Genomic DNA, 14254 nt, shown 5'->3' on the forward strand with positions numbered 1-14254 from the left:
AGGAGACTCATTATGGGGCAGCACTGACTGACCTGGCTCTGCAGGAAGTTAGCCATGCCATATCCTGAAAGGAGGCTGTTTCTGTGTCTGGGGAGGGGGCTGGAGTGGTGGGTTATGAAGGGCATGGGCATCCTTTTGTCTATCCAGTCTTGGCCAGGGGCATGCATGGAGGACCTTTTCATATACCAACCTACACCCCTCAGCTGCAGCATTTAGCCTCGCGGACTCTAAGAGGATAAAGAAAGTGATAGTGGTCAAGGGTGCTGGTAAGAGTGGCGGGCTAAAACCTGAGGTTATCATTAGGGCCCTTCCAAATTCATGGTCCATTTTGGTCAATTTCATGGTCATAGGCTTTTAAAAATAATAATTTTCATGATTTCAGCTATTTAAGTCTGAAATTTCACGGTGTTGTAATTTTAGAGGTCCTGACCCAAAAAGGAGTTTTGGGAGGGTGGGGGTCGCAAGATTATTGTAGGATGGGTTGCAGTACTGCTACCCCTTACTTCTGCACTGCTGCTGGCGATGGCACTGCTTTCAGAGCTGGGCAGCTGGAGAGCAGTGTCTGCAGGCCAGGAATCCAGCTCTGAATACAGAGCCGCCACCAGCAGCAGCACAGAAGTAAGGATGGCAGGGTACTGTATTGCCACACTTACTTCTGTTCTGCTGCCTGCAGAGCTAGACCCTCAGTCAGCAGCCGCCACTGTCCGGCCACCCAGCTCTGAAGGCAGCAGTGCAGAAGTAAGGGTGGCAATACCATACCATGCCATCCTTACTTCTGCGCTGCTGCTGGCGGCAGTTCTGCCTTCTGAGCTGGGCTCCCGGCCTGCAGCCGCTCGCCGGCCACCCACCTCTGAAGGCAGCACAGAAGTAAGAGTGGCAATACCACAACTCCCCTAAAATAACCTTATGACACCCCTGCAACTCCCTTTTGGGTCAGGACCCCCAATTTGAGAAATGCTGGTCTCCCCGATGAAATCTGTATAGTATAGAGTAAAAGCATACAAAAGACTAGATTTCACCAGCGGAGACCAGATTTTATGGCCCGTGATGCGTTTTTCATGGCTGTGAATTTGGTAGGACCCTAGTCCAACTTGGATCTCCCAAAAGGTGACACACTATCACACACTAGATCCTTGTGTTCCGCTAAGTAGGGTAGGGAGTGACTGGGTGTGTCTCATGACATCACTTCCATGTAATACTGCAGTAGGATTCCCAGGTCGGAATGTCCCCCTGCTGACATTACTGGATTGGTACAGAGAGTCTGTCTCAATAAGAGATGCCTCACACAGCAGGGCTGTTGGGCCCACTGCTTCTTTCTCATGCACCTCCTTTCACCTGCATTTGTGAGATGGCCAGCAGCATCTTGAAGCGCGTCTGCAGGACGCAGGAGCAGGATGACTGGGAGACGGTGAGACACTGACGCAGCCACAAGATCTCATCCCACATGCAGGCAACCTGCAGTGTACGGAGCAGAACCATCAACAACACGCCCCCACCTAGGATTTTTACACCACGCCCGTCACCCAGGAGACCTGTTCAACCCCCAGTAACGTCGGCACAGCTCAGAGATGAGGGATAGCTGCACAGTACAAGAGCAAAAATAAAACACTGGATTTGTGTAGGTCCTACATAAATGTTGTTTGTGCATTTTAACATCTTTGCAATCGAGGCCTTTTAAAACCTACATCTGGGACATCCTAGAGGGTGCTCCTCAACAGATTAGAACCATTTTAAGATATGGGAGATCAAATGCTGGGCTTGAACTACTTGGCAGAATCCCTTTCCACCACTTCAGTGCTGCCTCTGGAACAAGCTGCACTACAGTGGTATCTACATGCCTGGTTCTACATGATCCTACGGAAGTGACAACGCTGGTCCTTCAACGCTGCTACTGCAGCAAAAGGCAGCAGTGACACAGACAAACACAAGGCTGCTGACAAAGAGGCAGAATATCCCTTCAGAGAAAGGTGGTACAAATCCGCAGCTGTGGAGATGGGTGGCACACAATAGGCACACACAAGGCGGGGGGTCTATGCAGCCACTGCAAGCAGATATGTTATGTTTCTTCTCCATTAAAAGCTTTAGGCATGCCGTCAGTGCATGGGCTGTGTGGAAGCATCTTCCAAGAGATTTCTCATTAGTACAGAAAGTGAGACGAGCTACAGTCCTGGAAATTGCATGTGCCACTGAGCTCCATCGCCCCAATTGGTGCCAGTGGCTGCCAATTGGAGGTTGGCACTAGTGTATAGCTTGATTCACACTGGCTCTACCAGCGTCTCACTGCAATGAGCTCTCCATGGCATTCTTATAGCCATGCTGTGTAGAGTACATGAGGGTAGCATCACAGAGAAATGCCCAGAGGCAACATCAGGAAGCCCAGGAGCTGCCAGATGTGCAGTGGTCTGAATCCTTGGTGTAAGTCACAGAAGTAGCACTCACTAATTTCATCCGCCTAGGCTGCCACTGAGATGGTGCAACTGTTCTCAGCCCAGCTAAACCTCAGCCCTCAGGACAAACCCAGATCCAGTTAGCTGAGGGTGAAAGAACTGCAGTAGTAAATCATTATGGGGCTACTACATCTACTCAGCAATAGAAATGGAACAAGGCTGGCTTCAGACACTGGCGGGTAAAATCTGAGTCTTTCCTTGATCTTGTTAAAAGAATCCCACAGCAAAGCACTTACCTGGATGGTGCACTGCCCTGAGCCCTAATTTCACCAGTGCCTGTATGGTGGCAGTGTAGGAAAGATGGTCTGCAATCACAGTGCTAAGGCCATAGCATGCAGGACAGAGTAGCCACATGTGTTACCTTGGTGAACCAGAGGAAGTCCTGCATGAGTAGGCAGGAGTAGGTGTCATCTATCTCCACCACAGGGATCTGATCCTCGTGTGTCACCAGGATGTTGTCATCTTTGTAGAAGATGGAGGTGAGATACAGGCCCCTGTGGGGAGAAAGGAGACAGATTTTGGGGGAAAGCCCGTTATCACTACGGGGTAGGTTATTTTCCAAAGGTGTCTTTTTCCCAGAGTTCACAGGGGAGCCCAGAAGCAGGGATTACGAGATGCAGGAAAGCAGGGAAGGTGTGTGTAACAGCAAGGGGAGAGATTTCCTAAATGACTGTTTTCTGCAGTCCCTCAGAGCTCCACTGTCCCCGGTGCTCAGGGCAAGCCAGCAGCCAGCTCCCCTTGCTGACTAGCTCATCCCTGAGGATGAGCCCATCTCCTCCAAGAGCAGAAACAGCTTTTTCTATCGAAGCCCAGGTTTTCATTAAGTATTTCTGCTGTTTTTATCATATGCAGGAAGCCAAGTCCAGGCCGCTTTACACCATGACAGTGTGGTATTTGTCTACAATGGGAGACATGCTCCCAGACATTAGAACGTAAGAGTGGCCATACTAGGTCAGACCAATAGTCCATCTAGCCCAGCACTGCGTCGTCTGACAGTGGCCAGTGCCAGATGCTTCCAGCTCAAGTGAACAGAACCGGGTAATTTATTGAGTGATCCATTTGCTGTCGTTCAGTCCCAGCTTCTGGCATGCAGAGGTTTAGGGACACCCTGAGGATAGAGTTGCCCCTGCCCTTTCACCAGCACTTACCTTTTCAGAGTCTTTAAGAACTTGCTGCTAGGGTGAAAAAGGTGCTTCAGGCTTTTGGAGACCGAGTGCTTCCTGCTCTGGGGCTGGTTCTTGCAGGACTCTGGAGAACAAGGCAGCATAGAGAACAGTAAATCAGGCTGTGGGGGTGCTATTTGTACAGTGCCCACCACCACAGCATGCTGACCCTGGAAACGCTTAGTGCCAGTGAATGGTGCTGGGGTGACAGTTCTGTCTTTAATCAGAGACCAGGTATGGTGCATGGGTGGTGCAAGCTTCTCCACATGGCCCCAGGGTTGGGTTTGACCCAGTGACCTGTAGGTGAAAGGGCTCTATAGCCTGATATCAGCCCCACTTCTCTGCTAACTTGCTACAAGCTTGTGAGACTTCTGCAGTTTCAGAACTCGGAGCAGAAATGCAGAGGTACAGTGAGAAAGGCTGTTCTGGAAGCCAGCAATACCAGTGATCTCAAAAGAGTCTCTGTGACACACCAGGACTGGGGTGCAGATCTCAGTCAGCCCAGAGCCTCTGGATGTTCCTCACCATGAAAGAGAACCTGGCTGAAATCTCCTCCCTCATGCTTTCACTAGCTGCCTCCTTCACGTCTTTTCAGACAGGACACTCGCAATGGCTTCGTCTTCCTCTTTCCTCTGACCCTGCTGATACCAGCAGTGTACCAGTGGTTCCCAGTAGCTCCCTCTGCTAAGCAGCAATGCAAGTAGAGGGGGGCAGGCCCACCCCAAAGTCATCTAACATCTTCTGAATGGGCACCACTCCACCAAGAACAGCACTGTCATGTGCAAAGGAACATGCTGTAGGGAGGGAGAAGTTGTATTGATTCTAGTGTTAAAACTTAGCTACCAGAACTACCCCTCTTGTGCCTGTCTAGTCTGACTTCATCCCTAGGAGCAACTCCTCCTAGGTAGTAGGGGTTGGCTCACGTGCTACCCTAACCTGTGCTGTAGAAACCGTAAGCTTTGCATCAGCCTGCAAACCCAGACTCACCATGGCAGACACAATGCTGGTGCACAGTCTTCACCTGGCTGAGAAGGTGATCTAAGGCTTCGGCTTGTCCCCTTCGCCTTGGTGCTCTCCCATCATATTCCCGCCAGTCTATGGGGAAGGAGGGTGACTATTACCCCAGTGTATGTTCGACCAGTGCTGAAGCTGCCTCAGGCTGATGGAGCCTCAGCTACCCCCTTCCAGCTTCACAGCTAATGTTCAGGAACAGCTGTTTCCTTCTATTTTCTATCCCACCCTCTAATGCCAGGTCTCCATTAAGTCACAACATGCTACATGGCCGCCTCATCTGCCCACTCCATAGGCAGGAGAAAACTACTGTAGTCATGTCATGGGGTAGGGGTCTACGGAGCCTGTGAGAAAGCCTTCTTTGTCTTCTTTTCTCTTGCCCATGGGCCTCTCATGGCTACGCTTTCCCGAGATGGGTGGCATGAAGTGAGCAACCCTTGGAGCTCAGTTAGTGATGCTAGCTGGGAGGCATAGCTGCCTAGAGAAAAACAGAAATCACCAGGGTGGCTCACTGGGCAGGAGAAACTACATGCCTTGCATGGAATATTGGGCCAGATCCCCAGAGGATGCAAACGGATGCAGTTCTCTTCACTGGATCCGTGCACACTGACACCTGTGGAGGATCAGGACCGATATTTTTTAAAGCTACAGAGTACAGAAGAGGGGAGCCAAGATTCAGTGGAACAATAACACAGATGTTCCTTTCTCTTATGAATAGATGGGACAGGCAGATGTTGGAGCTGGGGAGCCCATTTTGTGACGGCCATGCAAAACCTGCACTGTACCGTGGCAGCAAGTAGGCTTTGGAGACTGATCTTGGGTCATTCTTCAGAGACAGCACAGATCTCTCTTTCGCTCCCCATCTCACCCTGTCTCTCTCTCTCTCTCTCTCTCTGGGTCAGTTTGGGTTTTGGAGAGACACTGGCCATAGTTAGCACCCCCGTGCCACCCGCCCATCCAACAGTAACTGCGAGTGGTTGAACTAACAACTGTGGCAGCAGGAGAAGATGACAAATCAAGGTAAAGAACAAGGTTGTGTCTGTTGCTGCTCTTGACTGTTGTTTAAAAATCTTTCCAGTGTCTTCCTCCAGGACTTCCCTGGAGCTGAAGCTTCCTGAGACCAGTCAGTGCTGATAGCACCTAGACAAATAAATAAATAATCCCTCTGGCCAGCACCCGCTGGTTACAAGGTGGCAGAGCTGCTGCACAAGGGGGAACCAGGGCTGACCGTTAGCTGTATGTTAAATTGGTTTAAATCCCCCTGCCTGGCACACTGCTGTTTTCCATGGAAAGTTCAGCTCTGTTAACTTTGGCTGGGACTTGGCACTATTTTTAGGAGCTTTAAAAACACCCAGGGAGGTGCCTGGCTATATTACACTGGGAACGAGAGGGATTTGTATACAGGGGAGTAATATTAAAGAAGATAAAAATAAACGAATAGTCTGTTTAACTTCAACTGGATTTATACATACCTGCTATATCGATATGCACACATATAATGCAAACACACGCACACACACACATGCGCACAACCTGATTCCCATTATGCTAAGGCAGCTTTATACTGCTCCTGCGCTGTAAAGAGGCTTTAAAGTGAGTCTAAATGTAATTTAGACTCACTGCCAGAACAGCCATTTCAGTGTAAATGGTAATCAGATGCACTATCTATACACATTACTGTACATGTATACACCCATTATTATACACACATAGCAGAATGTAGATCCATTTATTTATACATATGTTCTATATACTGAGCTACATCTAGATTTATATATAGATCAACATATATTTATACACACATTATACATCTACATCCAAATCTCTCTATATTATTATACACACAGATCTACAGCTGGATCTAGTTCTCTACATTATTTCCATATACAGCATTACACATACATCTCAAGATCTAGACGTAGATAGATATCTAGAGTCTACTTCTGATTCACCATAAAGCTGCTTTGCACTGCTTAAAAAGTGTAAAGGGGCCTTAAAGTGAGTAGAAGTCATTTGCTCCCACTTTCAGGTCCTTTTTGCCTGCCAGAGTGGTGCCAAGTGGCCTTGCTATAAATGGGAGTCAGGCCTGTAAAATCCACAACCACCCTCAGAAGTCTAATCCAGTGCACACAAGGCAGGCAGCAGCCCCCAGATGCACAGTCCCCCATGCTCGTACTTACTGGAGGGGATAGCAAAAGGTGGCACTGAGGCTTGCGGGGGTCCCCAGCCCTTCATGTTGTAGGCCGACACCTGGACATAGTAGGCCGTGCCCTGCAGGGGATGGGGAAATAAGCAGCAGTAAATATGACTGGAAAGTCTCACAGACACAAAGCATCCCACTGCTCCCAGCACTTGTAAAGGAGGAGGGTTCCTTCCCTTGGAGCATCTTCATGGCATTATCCACCCCCTGCTCCTGCTACACAGAGGAGAGTGCCGCAAGCTGGGAGGTGAGGGGCCAAATAAACAACATAGCCCGCAATCATCCGTGCTCATGCAGAAGCAGCTGCAGAATGGACAGCTACGGCTCATGCCATGAGTTTGTGGATTAAGAACTTTTGGGTTTTTTGGGAGATGGATGGACGGACCAAAGCTTTCAGTGCTCATGAAACAGACGATGGTGGCTCTGGTTAGAGTGGGGCACAGTGGGCCAGATTTTAGGCACCTTGTGGGATTTTCCAAAGCCCCTAAACCCCTTTGGCCCACTGTGTTAATGCCCTTCCACTCTGACCTGCAACATCCCATTGGTATTGCAGCTCCATCACTGGCCATCCACCCTGACTCACAGCACTGCCTCCCTTTCTAGTCCTACACTGCCCTGCAGCTCTGTTGAAGACTTTCCCATCACTACCTACAATACTCCTTCCTTCCTCCTGTCCCAGGCCCACACACAGCTCTGACAATGTGTTAGATCCTGACCCGGCTCTTTAGTCCTGCACCTCTCACACAGCTCATTCAATCCCACTCAATCTTTCCCTGCAGCACCCCCTATCCCAACCCAGAGCCCTAGTCCCCTCAGTATTTATCATTTCATGGGGTCTAAGGGTTATATGGAAGATGCCACTCATAAATAAGGGTAAACTGGTGGATCCCATCCTGCCTGTGAACAGGGATAAGCCATTCCCTCTGAGGGGGGGGGGGGAGTTGGGGAGAGATGGGTCACTTCCCCAAACTGCTAGCAGCATGACAAAGAGCAGGAGTCCTGCATGGCACTAGGGCTGAGGGGCTCATTGATCTGGAGTGCTGTCCCCAGGATCTGCAGCAAATGTGGCTGCATGGCTGCCCAGAGGAAAATCAGAACCAGCATGCCTCCTGGTTGCCCCCTTCCTGGACAGTGTTGCTCACTGTCTCCACTCCCAACAGTCCTCTAGCTGCAATGGAAGTGGCAGCAGATTTGCACTGCCATGACCTCTTCCCCCAGTGACCTTTCCACCCCCAGGGGCCTGTGCCTTACACTGGTATAGACCCTGCACTGAACCTAGCGCTGGGCTCTCAGTCCAGAACCATTCCCCAGCACTAACAATGACTCCTTCACTCGCCTCTTCCATTAACCCTGTGCCCTGCACCTAGTAGTGTCAGGTAGGGAAGATCACTGCATACATATGTGTTCAAATATGCATAATGGCGTATGGCTGTGCTGTTCTGTCTCTTGGCTTTTTAAGGTTCCTTCTCCTTTGTCTTGTCTCTTGGAGAAAAGCACCACGGGTATTTGTGCAAAAGAGCAAACGCTCAGTACTTTATTTGTGGGTACAACTGGCAGCCATGTTTTTGGGGAGCCAGAGAGGCAAGTATCCACATGTGAACTCATAATTCAAAATTGCGGGTGGAAGACGCACCTCGCCTCTCTTTGGAAATTTTGCCCCAAACTGACTAAATATGGCACCTGTAATACAGAGCCCCGGGAGAATGCACTCACCACATGGCTGCTTGGAGCTGCAGGGGGCTCTGTGGCTCCCAACGTGGTGCCATGCCCACAGGGCACAGTATGGGTAATCCCTGGAGAGGGCACATATGGGGTTTTGTGCAGGGACTCATTCAGGCTGAAATTCACCTCAGTCCAGAGGGCCACACAAAGGTGACTATCACTCTGAGTGGAGCCAGGTCCCTGCAGGGAGTAATCCTGGAGAGGGCGATGCCAGCTAAAGAACAGGCTGCGGCCTTGCTCAGCTTCCCTCAGATGACTCTAGTACTGCCCCCATCTGGGCAGAGCAGCTCTGCCTGGGGCCCGTCACTCCTCTTTACCCCTCACACAGCCTTGTTGCCATGACTCAGAGTGAAGGGATGTGGCGCCGCGCTCACTTACCGACATGAGCCCCTGGATGGTGAAGTGCAGGTTTCTTAGTTTGTCGATCACCACTTCCCCGAGGGGAGGGGAGAAGGTTGGGGAACAGCTCCACTCAACTGCAAACAAAGAGAGCCCCACGGCCTTGTCAGTCATTGGGAGGCGTTTGTGAACAAGGAGAGAGATGTAGCGCTTGGCAGGCGGACTGGGCTAGCTTACCAGGCTGCCATGGACGGTACAGCTGCTGTAGGGGGATTGACTATGAAATCAAAGAACTAGATATATCCAGGCCAGCTGCGTATGCTGCAGAGATGTCTGAGAAAAGGCACAGCGGAGTGAATGGGAGAAGGTATGATATGGATCGGAAACCAACTGCCTGGAGAGCCCCCAGGCATTCGGCACAATACAGGCGCTCCCGCGGGCTCAACTGTATTTCTGGACGTAGCAGAGACTGAGCATAGAGCGTTTGGGGAAAGAGATGGAGAGGCAGACAGACAGGCTAAATAGACAGACAGACAGACGAGCCCGGAGATAAAAAGAAAGACACATGGACCAGACAAAGGCGAGAGAAAGGCATACAGGAAGAACAGATAAAGTAGATTAAACATCAGGATTTGGTGGTGCCTGGTAAAAGAAAACTCTTGTGAAAGCCAAAGATATTAGAGGACACACCAGATTGAAAAGGAGGGATCGGAAATCCCTCTGCAGGAGCAGGTGCTAGCGCCAAATGGGCCTTGTTCCTGTGGGATCCAGAGATCAACCCGAGGAAGAGAGAGGGTTGCAAAGTTCAGCTCCAGACCCAAACTTCTCCTCTGTCTGGGTGTGTACGAATCCTGGTTCAGCCCAGAGTAGGTTCGGGCCAGCTGCAAAGTTCAAATATACAGACAAACTTCCTGACGTTTCCAGGGTTATTGGACCAGGGTTTTGCTAGGGGCCCATCCTGAGTTGGAATTTGAGATTCCCTCGCACAGGCTTAATAATGTCATTACAAATGTTATTCCTATGGACATTCATGCCCATTAATGCCCAGTGTCCGGTATCAATTAGTAGTGACTGGAAAGGGATCATTCAGTAATAACCAGGCTGCCGTGCAACTACCCTGTGGATTTTTATTCCTTATCAACAGTTGTGTCGAAAAAGGGGGGAGGGAGGCAAAAAAACCTTGCCTCAAGCCATAGCAGAGTTCACTGGTCCGCAGTGAAATCACACAGGCTCTGACATCACAGGAGCTCTTTCCAGCTATAGTTCCCAGCACTTTAATACCACTATCACTGTACAGATGGGGAGGGGGAAACGACTCACCCCAGGTCACTGAAATTCACTGGCAGGGCTGGGAATAAAACCCAGCTCTCCTGACTCCTAGTCTGGTGCCCTAACTATCAGACCATGCTGCCTTCTACCCCTGAGCACGGGAGCATTGGGCCTGCCCTGTTCTGGCATCCTGTAGGGGCCACGGGTGCGCGGTTCTCCCATGGCCTCACCTTTGTATTTGGTGACAACAGCTGAGTTGATACTTAGGGGCTCCCCGAAGGTAACCTGCACAGAACTGCTGCTGGCCACAGACAGGTGCACATTAGCGGGTGGGTCCGGCGCACCTGGGAACAGAAAGGACAGGGGTAGGTACAGAAGTGTTCAGTCATGGGGAGGCTCAGGGCGGAGTGCACTCTGCTGTGACTATCCGGGAGAGTATCAATCTGCAGCTTACATGGCAATCCCCCTAGCTCCGTGCAGCTCTCTTCCCAGAGTTCCACTCTCCAGCCATGCACCACTTCCCACCTGCTCCCTGTGCTGGTGCTTGTCATCCCCACCCCGTGCCACGTGCAGGTCCATGGGGCACTCACAGGCATGCTCAAAACCAGCTTTCATGCGCTTGTAAAGCCGGTAGCGCCACTCCCAGGACTTCAGCTGCTTCTCCTTCTCTGAGCAGTCAGTGTTGGGCGTCTCATTCGCCACCTGTGCTGTGAACTCGTTGACTCGCTGCTCTGCCTCCCGCACCAGCGTCGCCAGATGCAAGGCCCGGCTCTCCAGGCTCATGACTGCCAGGGGCAGGGAAGCAAGAGGGAAAGAAGACAGGGCAGTTAGGTCCAGCCCACTGCACGCAAATCCCCAACATGTCTTTGATTCTATGCTGTGCCCTGTGCTCCTCCCTTATCTACACTGTGATACGTCCATCAGCTACTTGGCCTGATTCACAGCCTCCAGGCAGCATCATCGGCAACGGCCATGACCAATGCCCCAGAGCTACCTGGGTTCAAATCCTCACTCCCATGCACACAGCTGGAGTGAGTGGGCTTTGAACAGGGCTTTAGGAGGTGATCCCTGTGGTGCCCCTACAGCCAGGAGATCCATGTAGTCACAGATCTACTGGCCAGGCTGTCTTCCCGTCCCCACCCCTCGGTGTAGTGTTCCAGACTAATGCTTGTGTCCTTCCCACAGGCTGCTGGAGCTGGCCTATGGCTCCAAACTAAAGCTTTCTGGAGAGTAAAGGGTTGCTGTCTATTCCCAGGCACTTGGCCACTTCCCAGGGCAAGTGGCAGGGTGAGCACCCTTGAGACAGCCTGTTCCCACCAGCTCCCCTGGCCCCATTACACAAATTCAGCTGGCTTGGAGAACTGGGATCAGTGTCTGAATGGCTAGGTGCTGATCAGGACTGACTGTGGTCTCTGACCCTTCTGAGATTTGCCCACCACTATGCAATGTGAATACTCCTGCTCTGGAATACCCCACAGTCCAGGAAAAGTAAGTCATGCTGTTTGTCTGCAGAAAGCAACTGTGATCATTCTTCTATTACTCCCTTAAAACATGAAGCCAACTCCCTTCCCTGCCGCTAGCTGGTATTTCCTCCTGCTCAGAACCAGGGGCGGCTCTAGCAATTTGGCCGCCCCAAGCAGTCATGCCCGGGAGGCGCCCCCGAGCCGCAGGAGCAGCGGACCTCCCGTGGGCATGACTGCGGAGGGTCCGCTGGTCGCGCGGCTCGGCTGGACCTCCCGCAGCTGCGGGCGGTTTGCTGGTCCGGCGGCTCCGGTTGAGCTGCCGCAGGCATGCCTGCGGGAGGTCCAGCCGAGCCGCGGGACCAGCGAACCGTCCGCAGTCATGCCTGCGGGAGGTCCACTGGAGCCGCCGGCCGAGCGTCCCCTCCGCAGTCATGCCTGCGGCAGGTCCGCTGCTCCCGGGGCTCCGGTGGACCTCCCGCAGGCATGACTGCGGCAGGTCCGCCGGCCCAGCCTGCCGCCCCCCCGGGAAAGGGCCGCCCTGCTCAGAACAGAGGCCGTTGTAGGAAATGCCATCAAGCCAATCAGATGAGTCAACAAGCTGCAGCACTCCCTGCCTTCAACCCTCCCACCTGTGAGAGTGATTTGGCTTTCCACATGGGATGATACCTTCTGATATTCACAGCTGCTCTAAGCCATGTCCATCCTTCCCAGGGGAGCCTGCAGGCTTTCCTGACTCCACTGGAGGCAAAGGAGCCCGCCTGTCTGTCTGAACTCCTGGTCTCTGTCTGCTCTTCTGCCAGCTATCCCCACTACATGCTGTCTGCATGGGCCCACTCCCAGCCCAGTCCCCAATACAGCACAGCCTCATTGCTGGAGGACAGAATATTCCTCTATCCCTGAAGGCAGAGTGATAAATGCATAACAGGGCACCCCCTTGTACAGATTAAACTAAGCAACTTCATTTAAACAGGGGAACCTCATTCCCCCATGGCACTGGACAAACCGTTCATGGCTCTTGTCATAACTATAAAGGGAAGGGAACAGCCCTCCTGTGTACAATACTATAAAATCTCTCCTGGCCAGAGACACCAAAATCCTTTTACCTATAAAGGGTTAAGAAGCTCAGGTAACCTGGCTGACACCTGACCCAAAGGACCAATAAGGGGGCAAGATACTTTCAAATCTTGGTGGGGGGAAGGCTTTTGTTTGTGTACTCTTTGTTTTGGGGTTGTTCGCTCTTGGGACTAAGAGGGACCGGACATCAACCCAGGCTCTCCAAATCTTTCTGCACAAGTCTCTCATATTTCAAACTTGTAAGTAACAGCCAGGAAAGGCGTGTTAGTTTTATCTTTGTTTTCTCAACTTGTAAACGTTCCTTTTTGCTAAAAGGATTTACCTCTGTTTGCTGTAACTTTGAACCTAAGGCTAGAGGGGGTTCCTCTGGGCTCTATGAATCTGATTACCCTGTAAAGTTATTTTCCATCCTGATTTTACAGAAATGATTTTTACCTTTCTTTCTTTAATAAAAAGCCTTCTTTTTAAGAACCTGATTGATTTTTCCTTGTTTTAAGATCCAAGGGGATTGGATCTGGACTCACCAGGAATTGGTGGGGGAAAGAAGAGGGGATGGTTAAATTCTCCTTGTGTTAAGATCCAAGGGGTTGGATCGGTGTTCACCAGGAACTTGGTGAAGAAGCCTCTCAAGACTATCCAGGGAAGGGAGTTAGTATTTGGGAGTGGTGGCAGCAAAACCAAATCTAAGCTGGTAATTCAGTTTAGGGGTTCACATGCAGGTCCTCATATCTGTACTCTAAAGTCCAGAGTGGGAAAGGAACCTTGACAGCTCTTTACGGGACACTCAATCCCCACACCTCTATGCTGAGCAAACGACACAGGAGGTCTTTACCCACCAGCTCCTTTATCCGGCAGAGACTGTGAGATCACAAGAGATCCAGGAGAGGCCGGGAGGATCTCCTAGCTCCATCTTCCCACCCTCTGCTGTACAGAGCACTCCCCTTCCCCTCACCAAGCAGCTGTATGTGGCGAGCAAAGGGTAGCAAGTGGCAAGCTCTGGGAGTGGCACTGCAAAGAGACATTCACTTGCCCCTCCCTCAGGAAACACATGCTGCCAGTCTCAGAAAGGCAATCATCTATGGCAGAAGGGGCACATAGGCCTCCTACTTTGGCCTCCCCCAGTGCCATCACCCGCCTATTTTAAATTCCTACCGTGCTCTCTTTAGAAACGCACATGCTCCCAGCTCAGCCTGTCCTGCAGCCCTTGGCTGTCCATTCCACAGGAAGGCCTTACAGAAATCTCTCCTGAGCACTCCTGCTGTCTGGTTCCCTCCTAGTTTTAGATCAAGTCCCCGAAACCAGTGGCCTGTGTCACCCCAATGCAGCCACCTTCTCGCTAACCCTCAAGATCTCACGTCTCCCTTTGCACCACTCCTTGCACCACAAGCCTCCTTCCGTCAGCCTTCCCCAGATCCTCGCTGCCTTCTTCCTTTGGGTCAGTGGAGCAGAGTGGACTCTCAAAGAGGAAGACACTGGCCCAGGCATTAGGGTGCCTAGATGCTACGGTAAGCGGAGCTCCATTAGTACCTAAGACAGCACGTGAGACACAGCAGAGCAGGAGGGGGT

The 14254-nt window shown here is 51.4% G+C and overlaps 1 protein-coding gene across 14 annotated transcripts in view; it reads right to left on the bottom strand.

Annotated features, from left to right (window-relative positions):
- LOC123344354 (ankyrin repeat and fibronectin type-III domain-containing protein 1-like) overlaps positions 1-14254 on the bottom strand; it is a 596720-nt gene that overhangs the window by 11779 nt on the left and 570687 nt on the right. For 13 of the 14 annotated variants that reach the window (XM_044980488.1, XM_044980475.1, XM_044980476.1 and 10 more), the window contains 8 exons: positions 10742-10936; positions 10382-10495; positions 8922-9019; positions 6802-6892; positions 4598-4705; positions 3596-3695; positions 2809-2941; positions 1336-1455 (listed from right to left, as the gene is read on the bottom strand). In XM_044980488.1, the coding sequence (XP_044836423.1) occupies positions 1336-1455; positions 2809-2941; positions 3596-3695; positions 4598-4705; positions 6802-6892; positions 8922-9019; positions 10382-10495; positions 10742-10936 (959 nt within the window). The remainder of the gene's footprint in view (positions 1-1335; positions 1456-2808; positions 2942-3595; positions 3696-4597; positions 4706-6801; positions 6893-8921; positions 9020-10381; positions 10496-10741; positions 10937-14254) is intronic. The other variant, XM_044980479.1, reaches the window with a different exon arrangement.

This window comes from Mauremys mutica, chromosome 11 (genome assembly GCF_020497125.1).
Source record: "Mauremys mutica isolate MM-2020 ecotype Southern chromosome 11, ASM2049712v1, whole genome shotgun sequence".
NCBI lineage: Eukaryota > Metazoa > Chordata > Testudines > Geoemydidae > Mauremys > Mauremys mutica.